Below are 20,528 nucleotides of genomic sequence, written 5' to 3' on the forward strand. Positions count from 1 at the left end.
TAGAAAAGCAGGCCCAAACCATGATGCTGCCACCACCATGTTTGACAGTGGGTATGGTGTGTTCAGGGTGATGAGCTGTGTTGCTTTTACGCCAAACATAACGTTTTGCATTGTTGCCAAAAAGTTCAATTTTGGTACCAGAGCACCTTCTTCCACATGTTTGGTGTGTCTCCCATGTGGCTTGTGGCAAACTTTAAACAACACTTTTTATGGATATCTTTAAGAAATGGCTTTCTTCTTGCCACTCTTCCATAAAGGCCAGATTTGTGCAATATACGACTGATTGTTGTCCTATGGACAGAGTCTCCCACCTCAGCTGTAGATCTCTGCAGTTCATCCAGAGTGATCATGGGCCTCTTGGCTGCATCTCTGATCAGTCTTCTCCTTGTATGAGCTGAAAGTTTAGAGGGACGGCCAGGTCTTGGTAGATTTGCAGTGGTCTGATACTCCTTCCATTTCAATATTATCGCTTGCACAGTGCTCCTTGGGATGTTTAAAGCTTGGGAAATCTTTTTGTTTCCAAATCCGGCTTTAAACTTCTTCACAACAGAATCTCTGACCTGCCTGGTGTATTCCTTGTTCTTCATGATGCTCTCTGCGCTTTTAACGGACCTCTGAGACTATCACAGTGCAGGTGCATTTATACGGAGACTTGATTACACACAGGTGAATTGTATTTATCATCATTAGTCATTTAGGTCAACATTGGATCATTCAGAGATCCTCACTAAACTTCTGGAGAGAGTTTGCTGCACTGAAAGTAAAGGGGCTGAATAATTTTGCACGCCCAATTTTTCAGTTTTTGATTTGTTAAAAAAGTTTGAAATATCCAATAAATATCGTTCCACTTCATGATTGTGTCCCACTTGTTGTTGATTCTTCACAAAAAAATACAGTTTTATATCTTTATGTTTGAAGCCTGAAATGTGGCAAAAGGTTGCAAAGTTCAAGGGGGCCGAATACTTTCGCAAGGCACTGTATATAACACCAAAATTGTGGAAAAGTAAAGGGGTGTGAATACTTTCTGAAGGCACTGGATTTACTAAATCATTGCCACTACTTCAAAAAACATTTTGTAACCTTTATTTAATTATTAGTAGTATTTGTTTTATTTTGTTTTATTTTAATTTTAAATGAAATTACGTTGAAGCAACGTGGAAGAGACACCGAATTGAAATCTGTACCCAGTTAGGGTTAATATAGAATTGTCTGGTGATAAAATTAAACTGTCCTTGATTTACAGATTAGTTTCAAAGGAAGAGAACATAATTTAATGTTCATGTATTTTGGTGTACAATGTCCTTTAAAAAAAGTCACCAGAAGTGACCTTCTCACAGTCGTTCAACAAAATCTTGTATGTGTTTCCATTGGATTGTGTTTTCAATTAAAACATATCTCGGGTTGATTCCTTTCACAACTGGCCAATGAAGTGGAGAGAGCAGACTGAATGGTTCTGTGAAAGGTCCATTTGTAACCCAGTCACTCAGGAAACTGCACTTACTGCCCAGCTCAGGAACTGAGTTTTCTTCTCTCTTTAGGAGATTCTTTCATCGCCCAAAAGTGTGTGTGTGTGTGCGTGCGCGTGCATGTGTGTGTGTGCGTTTGGCTGACTCTGGAGACAAGGTCATGCTAAGATCTCAGTCTCGAGCGGAGGTGTACGAGTTGTTGTCCCAATATCAAACACACAGGTGCATTCTCCCTGACCCATTCATAGTGGTGTACTGCAGTACACTGGTTTTGATCATGCAGTTCTTTTCATTTCATCGCCCTCTCTCTGGTGTTTTGTTTTGAACAATTGTGGTTCAATGGTTCAATTACTCTGGGGCTGTGGATGGATGCCGGACTTAGTTATTAATAATTAACTTAGGTGAGGTTAGAGTCTAAGCACGGTAGTTTGTTGAATGTTCACATGCACGCCTACTCTCCACCTTCACAGAACAAGTTGTCTTCGAGGCTCCTAGAAGAGCACTTTTCCCTGTAGCCCCAGCCCTTGGGAAGGATTTATAAACATGGACTGATATATAGAACGCTTAATCAAAAGCCCAAGGACTGACTTGATGTGAGTGGTGCAGATTTATCTCATACTGTTGTTTGCTCAGTAGGGAGAAAGTGTGTAGCTATTAAACATACCTAGAAGGGAAAGGCATGAATCATTGTAAACTATATATTATAGTCGAGATAATGGTGTGTGCTGAGACAAGGCTACAATTTGTTCCTGACACGTGTCAAATACATAGAGTCAGGTGTAGTGAAAGTTAGGACCACTAATGATTTACATAATCTTCTTTCAAAGTCCTGCCATCAGTGCAGTTAGTGCCATGTATTTTGGTGCAGTGTAGAGCTGCCGCCTTATGCCTATTTATTCATTTATATATTGAAGCATTATACAGTATAATGACAGACATGAGTTTGGATGAATTGCAATGCATGCTGGTTATCTTTATCCTTGTGTGTTTAGATGGTTACATCATCTCTATGCTGTATAAAATAATTGTTTTATTTATTTGCACACAAGAAACTACAAAACAATATGATAAAGGTTTAAAAGACAAAGGAAAAGAGCATGTGCAGGAGGGGTTAAAAACCCAGGAGCCACACTGGTCCTGGTTAAAAACCCAGTGGGAGGACCACCCATATGTAAAAGTAGTGGCCCCAACTTTGGACAAAAGCGTCTGCTAAATGGGATATATATATATATTTGTAGAACACCTCCCCTTTTTATTTTTATATTTATAAAATAAGATCACCGCATCAAGTTTTTATAATAATGAACAAATCATGATACGGAACATCCTTGGTGTCAGATTTGAATGGTAACAACACGGACCACTGTGACCCTGCCAACCAATAAACAACCGTTGCATATCTGGAGACAGACTTGCTTATGTCATCTCAATGAAAGACAGAAAGTCATTGCCATTCAAGTTGCCTTTGTTATGTTTGTTGTCACCTATCCCAGTGCAAAACAGCAATGTTGTTCAAAGTGTTGTCTATTCTATTTCCCTTTGAATCACCATGATGACTGGACTGCCTTTTCTGGGAGAAAACAAAACAACATAGAGAAATGAATTAAGTTGCCACAATCCGGCCAATCTGCAAATGACAATTTCGCTCTAAGATATCTGATTATAAAACTAAACTTATGCCTATCCCTAACCTTATGCCTAACCTCTGTCCATCCCTCAGGAAGAGGATGAAGTCCCGAGCCCCCGCTCCGCCCCTGGCCCCCGAGCCCGCCCCCAGGAGAATCTTCCGTAACGCAGTGCCTGACGGGGGAGGCTCAGCGCAGGGCAGTATGGGCAGCATGGTGATGGACACCAAGGAGAACATGATGAGGACCAGCGTAGACCTCCACATCACTCTGCCTCAAGGCTACCAGACCAGCAGCACAGTGGACGGCAGGTGACAGGCAACACCACACTCGTCACATATGCATATGCACACGTACACATTAACCCTTCGACCCTCAATTCACAGACTCTGTTATGTATGTGGATGTGGCCTTTGGTATCTGATCAGTTTCCCAGAATCTCTCTGTGTGTGTGTGTGTGTGTGTGTGTGTGTGTGTGTGTGTGTGTGTGTGTGTGTGTGTGTTGTGAGAAGCTGACCAGCCAGACCCTTTCTGGCCTTAATGAAGGTCTCTCTCTTTTTCTGCTGGAGCAGTGAGTGAATCAGACTAGGCCATTAATGAGTGGCATGTGAGAGTTTCTAACAGTATTTTTTATGAACCAATATAGGACAGTGATCTCAGGTCTGTCTGAAGTCTTGCCAACTGCTCTGGACAGAGAACTGATCTGGGATCAGGCTCGTACAGTGGTCGTCATCTCTCTCACTTGGGGCCGTCTTTTCCATTGCCTTTTAATCTAAGTGATGCTCTTTGCCAAGTAATTTGGGTAACACTTCATTTGGATAGTCCATCTTTAGACTATCAGTAACATTTCAACTAGTTATCTAATACTAAACAAAATTCTAATTCGAACAGAAAGCTTATTACTTTAAACTCTACCCTTATTCTAAACCTAACCGTAACCTTAGCATACAGTTGCTTATCAACAGATAGTTTGTTGATAGTACGACCATCTGTAGAACATTTACAGATGTGAAATCTGGACAATCCAAATGAAGTGTGTCTGACTGTCATTTGATTTATGGGAAATTCGTTTTGCTGTCTCAGTGGATGATAAAACCCAAGGGAGTTTCATCCAGGTGTCATAAATATCTTGTAATCACCTGGTTTATGTGTGCAGGAAGCAGTCAGACAACATCCTCTCCATTATGGTGTGTAAGGGTTTTGTCACACTGTTTTCATTATGATAGGGAATACAGCTCAACGTGTTGTGTTTCCAGTGTCTTGTCGAAGCCTCATTTGCTAGCTAGATACGTTATTCTAAGAAGAAAGTTGTAGTATAAATGAATACATTGTTATTTTCGAACTCACCAATAACTCTCCATCCTACAGCTAATGTGTAATGCATTATGATGCAGTTGTAAGACTTGTGATGAGCGAACTTTGCTCTGGTCATTACGAGTTGGTTGTTCAGAGCAGCCCTTTAGCAGTTTGGTCATATGAGCTGTCTTTTCCCAGCAGGCAGTAGAAAGCATCCTTGAGTTTCTCTCTGTCCTGGGTTGACAGATACCCTTTTCACACCTCGTCAGTTGACGTTCTGCATTCCATGACATGGGACTTCATATGACGCTCAAAAACTGAACATTGTATCAGGATTGATGAAGATATTCTACATTCTCAAGTGAAGGATTTAGGACACTGGCCAGTCAGGCTAGTAAACTACAATTTTTACTAGCCCAGGTTACATTATTCTAGCCAAATTTGTGCCATTTGATATTTGAAATACAAAATGCCACTCGCCTGACGGGCTAGTTTGGCACATTTTCTACCAGCCCTATTTGCAAAGTACTAGCCTCAGGTTAGCTTAAATTCCTTCCCTGCATACATATATTATAAGTAGACCAGATGGGTATTTTATTGTCAATTGACTAAGGCTAGATTTCCAATCTGTAATTCATTTAACACGTCACTGAGTTCAGATCATTAAATCAGCCTTTTATGTACCAATTTGCAGGGTTATCTAATGCTGTAAGCCGAGTGGCATGTGTGTAATTACAGGTATTCCTATTGGAGCTAAAGGAGGTAACCCTATCTGTCAGTCAGGTCATATCCCAAACGACACCCTATTCCCTATATAGTGCACTACTTTTGACCAGAGCCCATAGCGGTCTTGTCAAAAGTAGTGGTCCTTGGCCAAAGAAGTGCGCTAACTAGAGAATAGGGACTTACCTTGGTCTATTCTGTCCCGCTACGCTCTACTCTACTCTGACGAGCCTGTGACTCTACTTCTACCTGGCTTCCTTTCTGTGACTCAGCCTGGCTTCCTGTGCTGCTTTCACCTCTCTGTGCAGCAAGGCGCTCATGGACCTGTTGGTGGATCTGTGCAGCCGGTACCACCTGAACCCAGCCTATCACACCCTGGAGCTGCTGTCCAGCGAGGGTCTGTCCCTAGCCTTCAAGCCCAACAGCCTGCTGGGATCCCTGGACGTTGTTGCCATAAGCATCAGGGAGAAAGTGTTGCAGGACAAAGTGGTGCGGAAACCTCCGCCTAAAGTGCCAGAGGTGAGTACCTACTGATCCTGCCCCTGATATAGAGAGATGTGTGTGTGTTTGATACTGTTCTACTGATTGAGGATATGTAGCTGCAATGTGCCTGTTAATAAGAAATGAGCTGTGTTTATTGTAACTTGAGGATTCATAGTTATCCTCTGTTTAGCCTTCCATGAATGCACATGTATGTTGCCCTTCATGAAGTTATTGGAAATTAATTTGTTCTGGTCTGGGCCTTTTGCTGTTGTAGTGCACGGGTGGCTATCGTTGACTGTTTTTGGGATACAATGAATAAGATGTTTTCAGCATTCATTGAACCTAACCTTTGACACCTGGGAAATGTGATGTATGATTCTCTATGTAACCGTGCGATCGCCCTTCTTTACCTTTTGACACTAAATCATAGCAGCAGGAAAGACCACAAAAACCAAAAAGGGCTCATGCTAAAAGGTAGGCAGCAGGTGTTGTAGAGCCAGTCTCTAAACCAGTGGGATTATTACGGGCTCTCGGTGGCTGATTGAGTGTCTTCTCTCTCTGTCTCCTAGTCTCCTCCTACTTACCTAGCATGTGAATTTTTCATGAGTGCCTTACCTTTAGTTACCATGCATTATTCCTCCTCTACTCTCAGGCCTCACTGGCCCGGCTCCCCCTATCTCCCATTGACCTCCCTTTGGCTGATGGCCATAGTCTGGCACTATTTCACTCTGAGTCATCGACATTGTGGGTAACATTTAACTTAAAGCCAACCGGTATAATGCATTATGATGTGGTTGTAGTGGATTTTATGATTTGTAACGAGCATGTACAGTATAAACCCCTTTTTAAATAATTTGCTTCAGTAAATATTAGCAGAGCCACACACAAAAACAGTTGTGCTTGTGATTGTTACACACCCTTGACTGGTAAGTGTTTGACATGATGTTTTAAGAAGGAGAGTCTTGAAGTCTGTACATTGTGTACTGGTGTGTGACCGTCATGGCCTCCATGATAACAGTATCTTTTGTTTGTCCCAAATGGCACCCTACTTTTTTATATAGTGCACTACTTTTGACCAGATCCCTATGGGACCTTGTTAAAAATAATGCACTATATAGTGTGCCATTTGGGATGCAACCTATGTTCTTCATAACAACCACCTCAACCCTCTTAGTGCTGCTGGCTCTGTTGTTGTGATCCCTCTCTATAGGTACACCAAACACCCTGGGACTGACCAGGCAGTGGCTGCACACACACAGGCCCTCTCTGTCAGGCCTCGACTTGGCTCCGAGCCTCAGTTACCTTAGAGTGCTAGTCTTGAATGACCCCCAGTCTCACCCCCCTCCTCCCCTAGGCCTGTCAACAAATGTCTAAGGGAAAAGCTGAAAGTAAAGCATAACCTCTTTTTAAGTGAGGTGGAATGGTTTATCCTATGATTCTGACACAAACTTTTTTTTGTCTCTATTTTCCACCCTAGTTTTTCCCCATTGAATGTGTACTGCTGAGATCTTTACTATCAAGTCCCATTTAATTACTGAACTTAGACATGGGTTCAAATTGAACGTTTTAGTTCAAATACTTTGAGCATTTGATTGAGCGTGCCAGATCGGCATGATTGCAGGCAAGCTCAAGGTCAAACAAACACTATTTGAACCTTGGAGGTTCTCTAATACTCTTTAATACTGTATCCATCCATTGGCACTAAAGTCACTCTGTCTTCCCTGTAAAGAAAACGGTGCGTCTGGTGGTGAACTACCACAGGAGCCAGAAGGCGGTGGTGAGGGTGAGTCCCCTGGTGCCCCTGGGGAGCCTGGTCCCAGCCATCTGTGAGAAGTGTGACTTTGACCCGGCCCATGTCCTGCTGCTGAAGGACAATGTCAGCAACCATGAGCTGGAGCTAGACAAGTGTCTGAGCGATCTAGGAATCAGAGAGCTGTACGTACTGGACCAGACTCTTGGTAAATAAACCACCTTATACCCCCATCTCCCTCCACCTCTTCCTATAGAATGGTGGCATATTTCTTGCCAATTCCTGTGGTCATCCTACGGTACGACAATGATTATAGGAGTTGACAAGACGGCACAAACAGATCTGGGACCAGGCTATTCCATGTCCTCACATGATATCTGCAGTGTTAACCTGGTCCCAGATCAAATCAAGTTTGAAATGTTAAGGAGTTGACATTGTAGCACAAATCGATCTGAGAACAGGGTAACTGTACCAACCTATCTCTGTTAACAAACTATTACTGTTCCTCTTATTCTTCTCAACCTGTTTAATCGTATATGTAATTTGAGCTCTCTCCGTTGTTTTCTGTCACGCTTTTACACCCTGACTGCATCTATAATCAGCACTTACACGTGAGATTGTTTTGAATCAAAGTACCATGCATTACTTTTTTACTGCAGCTAGCTACATCTGTGCCTGTAATGTTTACATGGAGTGTAATTCAGTCTGGGCCAGTTCATCTTATCAGGGTGGCGCTGCAGAATAAATAAGTGAGCTTGTGTTTACATATTTGGTTAAATGAGCTTCGATAAGCACATGCCCTCCAGTATGTGTACTCTGCCCCCTATGACTCTGCCCTTAGAGAGGCAATATAGACGGTTAGTCATGAGAACACTACCTACAAAGCCTAGTGAGATGTACTGATGCTTGAGTTAAACTAGAGGCACTTGTCAAATACCATAGTCAGTGTTGTTGGTAGTTTCAATGTTTCTCCCTTTTCTGTAGGCAGTGGTTGGAGGGGTGGGGGATTGCATAACCAATGACATAGGAAATTATGTATAGTTTTGCAAAAGCGAGAATCTTGTGTAGTTAGGGATAGTCTGCATTGCAACAAGGACCCTTAATGTTGTTGAAATCCTGTGATTGTTTACAGTTCGTCAACCTAAAATGTCTTCTGCACCTGCTCTAAATTACTCAGGTATTACTGTCTGAATGCTGCTTATTGTTCCCATCCACAATGCTGTAGTGACATTACCTGTAGCTTAACAGTCACGTGTACAGTCACATTAACCCCACTTTGCAGTTCCTCTTCTCCTCATGGGACAATCGCGCGTGTTTCGTTTGCTTGTTTTACATATCTTAGATCCAATATAAGATACAGTCAATATTATTTCCCTTTCCTTCTGGCTTAGTGTGTGTTATGACTGTTTGTTAGATTTATTTTCAGAGGTTGAAGAGTAGATGCACTGTCATATTGGAAAGGTTGAGTTGTAGTGCCATCTACTGTTGAAACTGCCTGATTGTAGATAGAGGCTTGAGAGTGTGTGGTTATGGGGAATAATTTTTGTTGTATGCTTGAGTTAAACTTTTAATAACTGACATGACTTGCATAATGTAGTATAGTAGTATAGTTCTAGCTGTGGTTTATTTCATCCCATTGGTCAATGAATGAACTGCATGAATGAAAGCCTATAGTTTTAGCTCAGTGAGCCAACCCTTTTATTTCGGAGTGAACTGAAACCTATTGTCTGTCCATTCATTGTTAGAATACTTCCGTTCCAACACCTCAAGTGTCGGTGGTGCTGAGAACAAAGGCCTACTGGGATTCTTAAAGTTCAACAGAAGGAAATCAAAGGTAAGATGGCACAGTTCACTTGTGTTCCAACAGAGTGACATTTATCCCATTGGCTTGGCTAACTTAACACCATAATGCCATCTAGAACATAGAGTGTGTGTCTGCAGCTGACTTACTACTTTTGACTTTCTACTAATGTATGTTCAAATGCAGGAAAAAGAAGAATCTATTTTTTCTGTCTTAAATCTTCTACTTAAATAGCTACTGTTATTCTTGAGCTCAACATATATATGATGGCTTTCCATAAAAATAATGAGTCTTGTAGATTTTGCTGTCCCCGTGGAAAGGGTTTTTTAACCCTAGAGCTGTTGGAGTACTGCTATCATCTGTCAAATAACTGGAATAACTACATGTCATGCTTGTATTGTAGTTGCATTCTGATGTATTGCATGTTAGATGTACATTGTATTTCAGACTGAACAACAGTCGCTACTATGAACATGGAGGGTCTTGATAATAATATTACTCAAAGTATTGAAAAACACTACAATGTAAGTACTACTAACCCCATTGAAATGTCTGGGTGTGTTACTTGATATCTTGCATTATATTTTCTTTCAAATCTCATTCAATAAGTGCAATCTCAGAAAATAAATAATGCTCTTGAGTACTATTCTATTGTAGATTTTCCAAAACCCACCACCTTGTAACAGATAGCGTTTTATGCCCCCCAAACATTAGAGCACATGAGCTCAACTTTGGTTTTCTTTTCACTAGCATTGCAAAATTCCCATAACTATCCCAAAATTCCCAGTTTTTCCAGAAATCTTGGTTGTACAATTCAAAGAATCCAGAGGGAATAAGCAGGAAATCCAGAACTCTCCAACAAGGATTTATGGAAAACCTAGGAATTTTGGGAAAGCTACCATTTATTTTGCAACCCTACTTTTCAGCCTGTGCCTCCTGTCGATACAGCTGATTGTATGTTGTTCTGCTCATCTACCACTAGAGGGCAGACTTGACAAGCTGAGCCCACGTCTTCTGATTCCCCTCAGTCAATTACAGTACCTTGACGGATTTAAACTTTCTGTAGCAAGTCAACCTGAAGTAAATTAAAGCCTTGAATGATTTCTTATTATTTGATCAGCTTTACTCAGTGACATATATAATGTATTTAATAGTAAGTTTGTAAAACCATAGTAGTTACAGCAGTAGGGCCGGTTTCCTGGTCTACTCCATCGTGGAGTTCTTTGAATGTGGTGTGCATGTGTGCTAAAACATTATTATATTAGAGCAAACATTGAACAGGCTACCTGTTTGGAAGGTAATTTAATCAGTTTTATACAATTATAGTGGAATCTATTACCGGCATCCATCTGGGATACACCTCAAATCAATATGGGTATTTTATTGGATTTCCCATAAGACCTTGGTGGATCTCTCCTGCTCATTTGAGTCAAGCCCCAGGGCGCGCGCACACACACACACACACACACACACACACTCCCTGTAATCTTAGCGATTATGTTACATCATCATACTATACCTGGCAACATTTACTCTATCTGGATACCACTAAAGGCCAAACAAATGGGAAGATATGTTGAGGACTGTTCATAACAGACTGGAATAGAACAGTACATTGGACAAACTGATGGGAAGATATGTTGAGGACTGTGTACATGGTGTATGATCTAATGAGCTGTATGATCTGCCAGAAATGGTCCTGTCTGTTTTCCCAGAGTTATTTTTTGTTTTACAGAATGAAACTATTTCAGATCACATTGTCTTTGGAGAGGACAATAAGGGCGTGTTGCTGCCTCTAAATCATCATAGATGGCCATGTTCGGTTCTATCTGTCTCTAGTCTTGGCAGTGAGCACTCCACTTAAAATGCATTTCCACCTTGGATATGCATGAGTGATAGGCATTGTGGTTAGCTCTCAGATTTCCTCCAGCATGTAATTACAGATGTTCAGGTGAACTTTTCCCAAACTTTAATAACAAAGAAAGACCCAATAGCTTTTTTGGCTCTGGTCTGTAACTGATTTAAGATTACATAACGTATGCTACGAATTCATGGCAATTCCCTGCATGGAACATTCCGTTCCAACAGCTGAGTACAACAACAGCACGGATCCCAATTGAAAGTTACCATAGTCTCTCCCTAAATTTGGAATGTGTGTTTGTGTTGGTCTTTCATAATTGAACATGCAGTGGATGTACTGAGGGACTCTCAGAGAGCTGGGATGTTAACAGTTTAGCCTCACTCCTCCCTCAAATACACAGGTATTGAGCATGTTGCTCTACCAAGGAGAGGAGTTAACATGGAGATCCTACTACTACAAAGGGAGGCTTACTAGATATCTAAAACCATTGACCCCTAGTGGCCTGAATATGGACTTTGATCTCAGACCTTTCTTATAAAAATTCTTATAAATTGATATATTCTTTCTACAGCCTATCAGCGTACACCTAATATGTTCCCCTTGTTGACGATGCATATTATGCATTAAGGTTGAACCAAAAAATTACATGTAACAAATACAAATTAAATATGTGAAATTAAATTAAACAATAATGTAGGTTGATGCTAACATTATGTGCAATATTCAATTATGTTGGCATCTGATAACAATAGCCAAATATATTTAATATGCCATAAACTATTGTTCTTTTAACAGTTTCACTCAATTCATTCTAATTAACTTGTTCATTATGACACACCTCTCACTATTGTCATTGGTTGCACTACTTGCACTGTTTCTCAACATAACCGGGTTCAAGTATTTACCCTGAAGAAGGCACAGTGATGCTGAAACGTTGGTGAATTACTGGGAGTTTATATATGGAGTGTGCAACTCTTTATTTTTATAGTTTATTTGGCGTTAGTCAGCACCTCCACACAAAACATTTATTTTGGGTGGGCGCCAGCTCATATTTTTTATTGGTCTTTCATAATTAAACATGCAGTATATGTACTGAGGGACTCTGTGAGCTGGAATATTAACAATTTGGCCACACTCACTTTCATTTGAGAAGGTCACTATGAACACATTAGCGCAGTGTGAAAAGTTCATCTGGGGAGGAGAGGGTTGGCCGCTAGCCAAGAATCACTCCCCAGTCCCTGCTGAAGGCTGTCTGATTTCTAAAAATGCATTTCAGGTTTTATCTCTGCCCTTTCTCTCTTGTGGCCTGGGATCAATCGGCAGAAGACATGTACATGTAAAAAAGAAACCTCTCACTGTCAATTGCGTTTATTTGTGTAAATATTTGTATGAACATAAGATTCAACAACTGAGACATAAAATGAACAAGTTCCACAGACATGTGACTAACAGAAATGGAATAATGTGTCCCTGAACAAAGGGGGGGTCAAAATAAAAAGTAAGTCAGTATCTGGTGTGGCCACCAGCTGCATTAAGTACTGCAGTGCATCTCCCCCTCATGAACTGCACCAGATTTGCCAGTTCTTGCCGTGAGATGTTACCCCGCTCTTCCACCAAGGCACCTGCAAGTTCCAGGACATTTCTGGGGTGAATGGCCCTGGCCCTCACCCTTCGATCGAACAGGTCCCAGACGTGCTCAATGGGATTGAGATCCGGGCTCTTCGCTGGCCATGGCAGAACACTGAGATTCCTTTCTTGCAGGAAATCACGCACAGAATGAGCAGTATGACTGGTGGCATTGTCATGCTGGAGGGTCATGTCAGGATGAGCCTGCAGGAAGAGTACCACATGAGGAGGATGTCTTCCCTGTAACGCACAGTGTTGAGATTGCCTGCAATGACAAGCTCAGTCCGATGATGCTGTGACACACCGTCCCAGACCATGACGGACCCTCCACCTCCAAATCGATCCCGCTCCAGACTACAGGCATCGGTGTAACGCTCATTCCTTCAACGATAAATGCGAATCTGACCATCGCACCTGGTGAGAGAGAACCGCGACTTGTCAGTGAAGAGCACTTTTTGCCAGTCCTGTCTGGTTCAGCTACGGTGGATTTGTGCGCATAGCCGACATTATTGCCAGTGATCTCTGGTGAGAACCTGCCTTACAACAGGTCTACAAGCCCTCAGTCCAGCCTCTCTCAGCTTATTGCGGACAGTCTGAGCACTGATGGAGAGATTGTGTGTTTCTGGTGTAACTCGGGCAATTGTTGTTGCCATCCTGTACCTGTCCCGCAGGTGTGATGTACCGATCCTGTGCAGGTGTTGTTACACATGGTCTGCCACTGAGAGGACGATCAGCTGTCCGTCCTGTCTCCCTGTAGCGCTGTCTTAGGCGTCTCACCGTACGGACATTGCAATTTATTGCCCTGGCCACATCTGCAGCTCTCATCCATCCTTGCAGCATGCCTAAGGCACGTTCACGCAGATGAGCAGGGACCCTGGGCTTCTTTATTTTGGTGTTTTTCAGAGTCAGTAAAAAGGCCTCTTTAGTGTCCTAAGTTTTCATAACTGTGACATTAATTGCCTACCGTGTGTAAGCTGTTTAGTGTCTTAACGACCATTCCACAGGTGCATGTTCATTAATTGTTTATGATTCATTGAACAAGCATGGGAAACAGTGTTAACCCTTCACAAGGAAGATCTGAAAAAGGGATGTTTCTTTTTTTGCTGAGTTTATATGTACGGTAGCCTATATATAGTGGGGCAAAAAGTATTTAGTCAGCCACCAATTAAAAAGATGAGGCCTGTAATTTTCATCATAGGTACACTTCAACTATGACAGACAAAATGAGAAAAAAAATCCAGAAAATCACATTGTAGGATTTTTTAAATTAATTTATTTGCAAATTATGGTGGAAAATAAGTATTTGGTCGCCTACAAACAAGCAAGATTTCTGGCTCTCACAGCCCTGTAACTTCTTCTTTAAGAGGCTCCTCTGTCCTCCACTCCTTACCTGTATTAATCGCACCTGTTTGAACTTATCAGTATAAAAGACACCTGTCCACAACCTCAAACAGTCACACTCCAAAATCTACTATGGCCAAGACCAAAGAGCTGTCAAAGGACACCAGAAACAAAATTGTAGACCTGCACCAGGCTGGGATGACTGAATCTGCAATAGGTAAGCAGCTTGGTTTGAAGAAATCAACTGTGGGAGCAATTATTAGGAAATGGAAGACATGCAAGACCACTGATAATCTCCCTCGATCTGGGGCTCCACGCAAGATCTCTCCCCGTGGGGTCAAAATGATCACAAGAACGGTGAGCAAAAATCCCAGAACCACACGGGGGGACCTAGTGAATGACCAGCAGAGAGCTGAGACCAAAGTAACAAAGCCTACCATCAGTAACGCACTACGCCGCCAGGGACTCAAATCCTGCAGTGCCAGACGTGTCCCCTTGCTTAAGCCAGTACATGTCCAGGCCCGTCTGAAGTTTGATAGAGAGCATTTGGACGATCCAGAAGAAGATTGGGAGAATGTCATATGGTCAGATGAAACCAAAATATAACTTTTTGGTAAAAACTCAACTCGTTGTGTTTGGAGGACAAAGAATGCTGAGCATCTAAAGAACAACATACCTACTATGAAGCATGGGGGTGGAAACATCATGCTTTGGGCTGTTTTTCTGCAAAGGGACCAGGACGACTGATCCGTGTAAAGGAAAGAATGAATGGGGGCCATGTATCGTGAGATTTTGAGTGAAAACCTCCTTCAATCAGCAAGGGCATTGAAGATGAAACGTGGCTGGGTCTTTCAGCATGACAATGATCCCAAACACACCGCCCGGGCAACGAAGGAGTGGCTTCATAAGAAGCATTTCAAGGTCCTGGAGTGGCCTAGCCAGTCTTCAGATCTCCAGATCCCATATAAAATCTTTGGAGGGAGTTGAAAGTCCGTGTTGCCCAGCAAGTCTTGTGAAGACTTACAGAAAACGTTTGACCTCTGTCATTGTCAACAAAGGCTATATAACAAAGTATTGAGAAACTTTTGTTATTGACCAAATACTTATTTTCCACCATAATTTGCAAATAAATTAATAAAAAATCCTACAATGTGATTTTCTGGGGGAAAAAAATTCTCATTTTGTCTGTCAAAGTTGAAGTGTACCTATGATGAAAATTACAGGCCTCTCTCATATTTTTAAGTGGGAGAACTTGCACGATTGGTGGCTGACTAAATACTTTTTTGCTTTTTGCCCCACTGCATAGGCAGCAGCCAATAGAAGGGAATAGAGTAAAGCCGACTGTGCACTGTGTAAGGTATGCCATGTCATCTATCCTTGGGATGCAACTATGCCAATGTATAAATCATGTGGTTCTCTGTAGCTCAGTTGGTAGAGCATGGCGCCTGCTATGCCAGGAGAGTGGGTTTGATTCCTGGGACCAGCTATTCGTAAAATGTATGCAAGCATGACTAAGTCTCTTTTGGATAAAAACCTTTGCTAGATGTTATATTTTAGTCGGGAATATCTAGCAGGTGGGAGAGGCACGTGTTCTTAAGTAAGATAAGAGAAGATCAAAGTTAAACAGGATATGAAGGGCATAAAGATGAACTTAGATGGACTTCGTTGATCCAGGCTCTGTTCTTAGCGGGGCTGCAGTAAATCTACTGCAGGATTCCAGGTTTTTTGTTACAAACGTCTTTTTCTCTTTGCTCTACATTACTGTGTAGTAGCTCGGTCTGCTTTTCCAAGCTTATACAATATGCAAGCAATTGGCAACTCACATCTCCCTCGAAGCCACACTGACTCTCCTTAGTAGACTAGACTAGTTTGATTGTGCTTGCCTGGTGTAATGGAACCAATGAAATAGTCCCAGAAGTTCAAACCATGCCCACCTGGCACACCAGGCAGGCTCAATCAAATGCTAACAAATATTTTTGAAAGAAAACAAATACTATTTATTCCCAGGTCTGAATACTTTTGAGTGCTTTTCAACCCCTCCTGCACATTTTTCATTCATTCTCCCCACTGTGAGAAGTGCTTGGTTCACTGATTACCTCTAATGACTAGAACTTAATGTTTTAGTCATTTGAACTTTTTTTCATGACTACTTTGATCCTCTGCCCAGGAATTGTCTGAAATGCTGTGTTATTTTGACTTAATATGTTTTCCTTTCTTTTCTTTAACCCTCCCCACCATCGTTTTAAAGATGCATATCTTTGTTCCTAGTTATGCTACAGTACAGATACAGAAGCTTAGGACGTTTCAGATAGCCTGGACCCAGATCTGTTTGTGCTGTCTTGCCAACTCCTTTTTATGATCACTTGGCACGACATTAACAGTAGGAGTTGGAAAGGCAGTGCAAACAGATCTGGGACCAGGCTAAGCTTCAGATGCTTAGTAAAGCCTTTGATCATTCTTTGATCGTCCCCCATTGCTCAGCAGCATCCCTCCCAGACAGACAGAGGGTGTATTAGCGAGGCGGCGTAGCTACAGAATGGTAATAAAGCTGACTGCAGCTATCACAACTGTCACAAAGCATCCTGATTCACAGGGATCTGAGTGCCTCTTGCAGACAAGAGGAGACAGACCGAACACTAAGCTTTGCACTGGCTTAATTTACCACTGCAGTAACAGACCATAATGAAGATATCCTCATATTTTAGATTCAGTCGTGAGCCCGTGTTAGTCGGAGTCTCAAATGGCGACCCTTTCTCTAGTGTAATGTGTCCTTGTCAAAAGTAGTGTACAACAGGGAATAGGGTGCCACTTGGGACACAGAGTTAGTGAATAAAGGGCATGACACATGCTCACCATTCAGGATTGGCCCTTGACATTTCCACTGTCCACCATATCAACCTGTGATTTTGGGTTTCTGAGACCATTTAGAATTACTTGACCTTTAAATGCCACCCAGTTCATATGTAGCTCTGTTCTGTGTGTTTATAATTGTCTCTGTGTGTGTGAATGTGTCACATTATCTGTCTGTGTCATTATTTTTCTTTTCTGCATTAACCCTTCTCTCTCCCTCCTCCTCCAGGGCCTGTCCACAGTGTCCATCGTGCCCTGTGTGGACGCGCGTCCCAGCACCCTGGGCCAGTCCCAGTCCGTCATGAACATCTCCAGGATGTCCCCCAGGATAGAGATTAAGAAGAGGCGTGCCCCCCCGGCCCCCACACCCTGCCAGGGCTGCTACACACTGGAGGCCTACCAGGTGAGAGAGCACACACACACACACACACACACACACCCACACTTCAGGTCATGGTGACCTGTGTTTAGATCAACTATTGCAACATTGGATAAACATTTCCTCTAATCTCCTTGTGCTGTTTGTGGATCTAATATCAATAGTAGTAGTGTTCTTTCTCTTCTCGTGGTGTTGTTGTGGGAAATGTTTTTTTTTGCACCATGTTATGTTGGCTCTAAAGGTTTTCTCTCCTCCTGTTGGAGAGAATGGGGTTTGTCTGGAACTGTGTGTTGTGGTCATAGTGACCGTTACTAACAGGAACACACTGGTTAATCTGTGAAATGGATTACATCCTAAATGCCATCCTATTCCCTATATAGTGTACTACTTTTGGCCAGGGTCTACAGTGCTCTGGTTAAAACTAGTGCACTATGTAGGGAATAGGGTGCCATTTGGACACATACTCCTGTAGAGAAGCACAAGGTGTCCACACAGTATTCTGTGTACTACTCACGCTGTTCTTCCAAACAGGATTTAATTTGGGTTTATGTTGTCATGGCTCCTAGTTTATTTTTTTCTCTCGCCTGTCTTATTATACCCTTTTATAGCAACAATTGATAGCCTTTCAGACAATGAAATAAAGTGCCGGATCAGAAGTGTTCAATAAAAGGAGCTGATTGATGTGCTGTTGGGTTGTTTTTATGCAGTTTTTTATGGTAGGGTGCTAGATGTGTTTTCTTTTTACTAAACGTCTCGGTAAATCATGGTAGAGTGGTCTGCGAGCAGGCAGCCAGGTTGCACTCAGGCAGCTCGAGATTATTTGATTGACAAGTAAAATGCCTGTTCAGTGGTGCATCGACACGATCTCGAGAGAGAGATGGTTTCGTGTCGGCATTTAAAAAGCCCTAGTGCACACTAACAGACACAACATGCTGTAGCTGAGGCGCTTTCAAGGCGCCACATTCCATATGTCTGAAAAGGGTATTAGACACTGTTCAGAAACACCACACTGATGACGTCTTTATCAGTCCGTTCACCCAGAGATAAGCAACACTTGCTGTCCTGTGACTCGCTAGCACGGATGAGACAAAGCGTTGTGTTTGGAAGATGGCTGGCTGCTTGTTGAGACACATGGGCCTGATGTAACGTTTTGTGAGGGTTAGACAAGGACAGAGAGATCAGATGAGGACAGAGTGCCTGAGGGACGGGATGGCTGCTCTTAGGTCTCCTTTCCATGAGCCTGAGCTACTGGTAGGATGGCTATTGTTGTAGTGATGACAATCTGTTCCCCTGGGGTATGACTACACTCCGTATAGCAAAATGTGCTACAGTATATAGAACCTAAAAGGGTTCTTCGGCTGTACCCATAGGAGAACCTTTTGAATAACCCTTTTTGGTTCCAGTTAGAATCCTTTTGGTTCCAAAAAGGGTTCTCTCAGGTCAAATTCTTATGGAACCAAAAAGGGTTCTCCCGGAAACCAAAAATAATCATTTTGGAACCCTTTTTTCTAAGAATGTTAAACTGGGAATTACCAGGGACCTCACGATTATATTATCACGATGCTTAAGTGCCGATACGATATGTATTGCAATTCTAACGATTTTATATGTATTGCAATTCAATACTGTGATTTTATTGCGATTCGATGTTCCAAATATATTTCTCACCATATGTCTGCTGCAGAGGGTCAGGTAGAGAGACATGAGAAAACAAGTGTTGATCAGTCATGGAAATAAAGGTGCTGAAAACAAATTGGCTCCCAATTTAAAAAGAAGTTGGAGAACAAGTTATGAAGGAAAAATATTGGAGTTTTGGTGCAGGTACAGCCAACTAGTGCACAAATAATATTGCGATATTGTCAAACTATATATCATCAAAAATACCATCCTGATAACTGTATCGATTTATTTTCCCCATCACTAGTTATGACCCTCTATTGATCTCAATACAGTATCAATTTACAACCAATAGTCAAGCCCAAGACCTTCAATCAAATAGCCAACTGGGTTTATCTTTATTTTTTTATTTTACCTTTTATTTAACTAGGCAAGTCAGTTAAGAACAAATTCTTATTTTCAATGATGGCCTAGGAACAGTGGGTTAACTGCCTGTTCAGGGGCAGAACGACAGATTTGTACCTTGTCAGCTCGGGGATTTGAGCTTGCAACCTTCTGGTTACTAGCCCAACGCTCTAACCACTAGGCTACCCTGCCGCCCCGTTCTGGGGTCAAGACAAAAAAAAGGGGTGCATCCCAAATTGCACCCTATTCTCTTTTATAGTGCACTTCAAAGGGAATATGGTGCCATTTGGTATGCATCCAACATATTGTGCTGAAGAAGTGTTTTAAGCTTTTATTAGACAAATAGCTGATATTCTGATTTGGACAGGAGTAGGCTAACATTCTGACGAGACAGCATGCGTGTGTCCGCGTGCGACATTGCACTCGTGTTGATTTTGTCCCCCCACACTAGACGCAATCAGGACACACAGGTTGAAATATCAAAACGAACACTGAACCAACTATATTAATTTGGGGACAGGTCGAAAAGCATTAAACATTGATACCAATTTAGCTAGCTAGCTTGCAGTTGTCCTGGGATATAAATATTGGGTTGTTATTTTACTTGAAATACACAAGGTCCTCTACTCTGACAATTAATCCACAGATAAAAGGGTAAAAGTTTGTTTCTAGTAATCTCACCTCCTTCAGGCTTCTTCTTCTTCTTCTTCTTTGGACTTTATATGGAGGTTGGCAACCAACTTTAAGTTGCATTACCACTACCGACAGGACTGGAGTGTGGACCTCAGTTAATCTTTCAATCACCCACATGGGTATATACTCCTAAAAACTAATGAGGAGATGGGAGATGTGGGACTTGCAGCATGTCACGCGTCACAAATAGAACCAAGTTTTATTTTAGCGCCTGACTACACAGACACTCGCGAACTGTATGGCTGCAATGATTGCAGTGCTCACGCACGCAACTCGAGTGGTGTGGTCAGCATGTGAGAGGTCATGTAAAGAACGCCTTTTGTGACATGGCCTAGCCTGTCATCCTGAGCTTTCTGCTTCATTGTTCGGTAATAGGTTTTACACAGGCAAACACACTTGTGTAAGCCTGTTTGGCATGCTGGGAAGGTAACATCGGGTTTATGCAACAGGGGTCTCTAGTGACAGACAAACTGTTAACATAAACACCAGATTTGGTTCTGAGATTGCAGCAGTGAATGAGGTGTGTTTTGGTGGCACAACATCAAATATGTATAAGTGGGGTGTCGTGTTTCCAGAGGCAGATAGGCGTGAAATCAGCTTGACAGGCTCTTT

The 20,528-nt window shown here is 42.1% G+C and overlaps 1 protein-coding gene across 5 annotated transcripts in view; it reads left to right on the forward strand.

Moving 5' to 3' along the window:
• LOC135522131 (protein cordon-bleu-like) overlaps positions 1–20,528 on the forward strand; it is a 68,202-nt gene that overhangs the window by 15,693 nt on the left and 31,981 nt on the right. For 2 of the 5 annotated variants that reach the window (XM_064948119.1, XM_064948122.1), the window contains exons 3-8: positions 3,187–3,402; positions 5,419–5,629; positions 7,323–7,551; positions 8,476–8,520; positions 9,089–9,177; positions 17,052–17,225. In XM_064948119.1, the coding sequence (XP_064804191.1) occupies positions 3,187–3,402; positions 5,419–5,629; positions 7,323–7,551; positions 8,476–8,520; positions 9,089–9,177; positions 17,052–17,225 (964 nt within the window). Of the gene's footprint in view, positions 1–1,930; positions 2,060–3,186; positions 3,403–5,418; positions 5,630–7,322; positions 7,552–8,475; positions 8,521–9,088; positions 9,178–9,589; positions 9,669–17,051; positions 17,226–20,528 lie in introns of those variants that run through there. The other 3 variants (XM_064948120.1, XM_064948121.1, XM_064948123.1) reach the window with 3 other exon arrangements.

Source organism: Oncorhynchus masou, chromosome 30, assembly GCF_036934945.1.
Source record: "Oncorhynchus masou masou isolate Uvic2021 chromosome 30, UVic_Omas_1.1, whole genome shotgun sequence".
Classification (NCBI taxonomy): domain Eukaryota; kingdom Metazoa; phylum Chordata; class Actinopteri; order Salmoniformes; family Salmonidae; genus Oncorhynchus; species Oncorhynchus masou.